This window comes from Acanthisitta chloris, unplaced genomic scaffold (assembly GCF_000695815.1).
Source record: "Acanthisitta chloris isolate BGI_N310 unplaced genomic scaffold, ASM69581v1 scaffold40169, whole genome shotgun sequence".
Lineage (NCBI taxonomy): Eukaryota > Metazoa > Chordata > Aves > Passeriformes > Acanthisittidae > Acanthisitta > Acanthisitta chloris.
The window spans coordinates 1-3,675 of NW_008691581.1; the positions used below are offsets into that span (position 1 = coordinate 1).

Consider the following 3,675-nt stretch of genomic DNA (forward strand, 5'->3'; position numbering starts at 1 on the left):
AAGGGGAAGTCCCCAAGGTAACGGTCTGCTGCTCCCTGCTGCGGGACGGGGATGTTCTGCACATAACCTGTGCTCAGCCCTCTGCTCGCCGACCCATATCCTGCACTCGAGGCCCTTTGCCCTGCATTCCCAGCCCTGCACCCAGTACAGCCCTGTGCCCAGTACAGCCCCGTGCCCTGTGCCCAGTACAGCCCTGTGCCCTGTACAGCCCCGTGCCCTGTGCCCAGCCCTGTGCCCAGTACAGCCCTGTGCCCTGCGCTCCCAGCCCTGTGCCCAGTACGGCCCTGTGCCCTGCGGTCCCAGCCCTGTGCCCTGTACAGCCCTGTCCCGGCACTCATGGCCCTATGCCGTGTATTCAGTCCCATGCCCTGTACAGCCCCGTGCCCTGTGCTCACAGCCCCGTGCCCTCTGCTCATAGCCCTGTGTCCCATGCTTACAGCCCCATGCCCTGCACTCTCAGCGCTATGCCCTGTACAGCTCTGTCCCTGCACTCATGGCCCCAGGCCCTGTATTCAGCCCCATGCCCTGCACTCAATCCCGTGCCCTGCTGTCACAGCCCTGTTTCAGGACAGCTGCAGTGCTGAGCAGCAGCTCATGGCTCTCCTGCAGCAATGTTTTCTCTTTAGCACTCATCAACAAGCACCAGCACAGGTCCCACTGTGTTAATTGTGCACCGCTCATTATACACATGTGATCCTCCCAAAAGACTCTGGGGGGGAGTCACAAACTCCTCGGTGTGCCTGAAGCTGTGTTTGGGTCATGTGGAATGGTGTGTCTCAGCCCTGTGTGCCTGGGGGTTTTGGGAACATCTCCAGTGCCTGTTCAGAGGTGATGGGCAGCAGAATTGCATCCAAAATAAAGTGAGAATCTGTGCCAGGTGCTGTGCACGGGACATGGCCCATGGTGCGAGGAGGCTGAGCAAGGGGGAGGTGACAGGCAGGTGTCAGGGAAAGACTCCATCATGTCCCTTGAGGGCTGAGGCACGTGGGAAGGAGCAGGTGTTCCTGTGTGTGACTGTCTTGTGCAGCGCTCAGGGAGTTTGCACGAGAAAATTGGGTGTGAAGACATCCCCAGGTGTTTTCTTAGACATGAAACAAAACCTCTGATGCTTCTACCTTGCAGGTCCCTGTGGCCTTCAACGATGCTTCGTTTAGCTTCTCTGAGGAGGAGTGGAAGAGCCTGAACGAGTGGCAGAAGGAGCTTTACAGGCACATCATGAAAGGCAACTACGAGGCCGTCATCTCCATGGGTAACGATGGGCTGGGGTTTGCCCTGAGCCTTCTGGTGCACCAGGTTTTCCCGGGAACTGAAGGATGGAAGCAGCGCTGTGTCCAGCAGGATCAGGGAGGGGATGGTGTGCTGGTTTGGGATGGTGTTACAGAGTCCTGGCAATGAGTTCAGCCCTCACCAGCTCAGGTTAAGGGTAGAAGCACATCATGAGCGTCACTGCAGGGGCTGTGGCTCCCTGAAAGTCCCTGTGGCTGGGTGAGTGCCTGGGCTGTGAGGAGGAGGAGGAGGAGTGGAAGCAAGAGGACCCTCAAACCAAGCAAAACTGGGGAAGAGGGAAGTTCCTTTGTCACGCCAAGGTCCACAGATCCACTGCGCTGGGTGCATCAGCCCGCTGGCCAGTTAGGGCACCAGAGGGTTGCCCTGTGCCCTGCCTCTGAGGTTCCTTCCAGCCCTTTCCGTGAGGGAGAAGTGAGGTTTGCCAGCGCTGCCTGGGCTCTCTGACCCCAGGGAGCAAGTCCTGCTCAAGCTATTGCGGGATCTGCTGGGGTAGAGCTGGGGACGAGCAGCAGGCAAGATTGAGCTCTGCCTTCTGCTTTCCCTTCAGCAGCTCTGGGTACCATGTTCCTGGCTAAAGGAACGTGCTCCGCTTGCTCCTGCCAGTCCTGGCTGCGGGAATTCCCTCTGGGGGACACGGTGCCTTCACAGCATGTTCTCAGAAATGACCTTGCCTTGGCGGGTGGGAGCACAGACACTGTCCCTGGCAGCCAGACACTTCCCCGTGCTGAGTGCAGGCTCCCCTGCCTCCGTGCCATCCAGCTCTGCCCGACCCAGGCCTTTTGTCCTTTTTTTTACCCCCTTTCTTCCTTTATTTCTTTGAACAGAGGTCTCTTGCAGTCCCTGTGCTCCAGGGAAAAAGACGAAGGGTAAACACTGCTCCCCATTCTCCTGTTTACAACCCAATCCTGCATCCTGCTCCCGAGGTGCGGGAACGTAATTGTCTCACGGAAGGGATCTGGGGATTTGAGCCTGGAGCTTAGAAAAATGTATCTGTGCTTCATCCAAAGGTTTCCTTTGAGAAATGAGGTTTAGGGGTTTAGCTCTCATGTAAGGCAGATGGATCCACTGGAGCAGAGGTGGAATTTAATACCCAGAGACTCCCATGTGTCTGGAAATGAAGTTTTCCGCTCTCCACCCAAGGAGAGATGGTGATTATCCCCTTTCCCCCACCCAAATCCACGAGCAGCCTGTGACTCGGACGAGTAGGACGGAGCGGTCCTGGCTGGAGGGAACCGCACGGGGAGGGCACTTCCCCTCTGCCTCTGCTGACAGCTCTGGTGCTGTCCCCGAGCTGAAGTCCCCATTGTAATGGATCCGCGGACCTTAGCAGAGAGGAGAAGACAGGAAGCCTGGAGGTAAGCGCAGATGCATTTTCTTATTCTCCTCCTCACGCTGTAGGCTGGGAGGTGCTCCTCACCTGAGCAGAGTGTGCTCCTGCAGTCGCTCATGTCCCCAGGGCCCACACCAGGTGAGCGGTGCAGATGGGTGAGAGCATCTTCCTAAGCCTCTCTCTTTCCGTTTCCCAGCAAAGGAAGGTTGGTGGGCGAAGGTTTGAGAATTCCTCTCCCACAGCGGCAGGGGAAACGTTCTGATCCTCTTTTTACATGCAGACGCTGCCATTTCCAAGCCTGACCTGCTGTCACGGATTGAGCAGGGAGAGGATCCCAATGCCGAGGATCAGGAGGACTCTGAGGGAGGAGAGACCCCCACAGACCCCAGTACTGGTGAGCCACAAGATTCCTGAGACTCGGAGGAGGTGGAAGCAGACCTAAAGGCAATTCTGCCTTTGAGTTTTGCCAGCTCTGTCCTCGGGTACAGGGTGACTTTCCTTTCCCAGTTGTCTCCCACCCGATGCATCCATGCCTCCTGGAATCCTCTGAAGCAGCTGGGAGGTGGGAGTGTAACTCCTGTTGTTTTCTCTTGCACAGAGTTTTTCTTCCCTGGGCCTGATGACAGCTCATGGGGTAAATATGAAGAGACTCTGGCTGAAAGCCACGAAGGCTCTGAGGAAGAGGAGAGCATGGAGGTCCCTGGTACATGTGAGTCCCTGTCGCTCCAGAGACCCCTGAGCCGCTTTGGAAAGTGGCCCTTGCTTGAATGTGTCTTTGGCTTCCCAGTCTCATTCTCAGAAGCAGCTTAGCTGTTCTGGATTATGCTTTTCCAGAATTTCAGCCTTGGTAGTTGCTTTAAGTCACTGTTTATCCCGTGGGAAATCCTTCTGCTCCAGAGCCTGTACAAGCCCATAAGGAAAAGAAGTTTTTTTCCACTTTACTCAAATTTTTTGCCTTTGTTCTAAACCACATGTTCTTAAAGACCTGTCCTGCTTTGCCTCCTGCTGAGGAACCCACTTTTTCCTTTTGGCTAGCTATATATAGCTAGATTGTGTGT

At 55.9% G+C, this 3,675-nt stretch overlaps 1 protein-coding gene across 1 annotated transcript; it reads left to right on the top strand.

Moving 5' to 3' along the window:
* Positions 1–1,101: 1,101 nt before the first annotated feature.
* Positions 1,102–3,326, top strand: LOC103809444 (zinc finger protein 777-like; the record flags this gene model as incomplete). The annotated part of the gene is made up of 3 exons (XM_009082276.1): positions 1,102–1,249; positions 2,898–3,011; positions 3,216–3,326. Coding segments are annotated over 3 exons (373 nt in total), but the record flags the coding sequence as incomplete, so codon positions are not given.
* Positions 3,327–3,675: the final 349 nt, after the last annotated feature.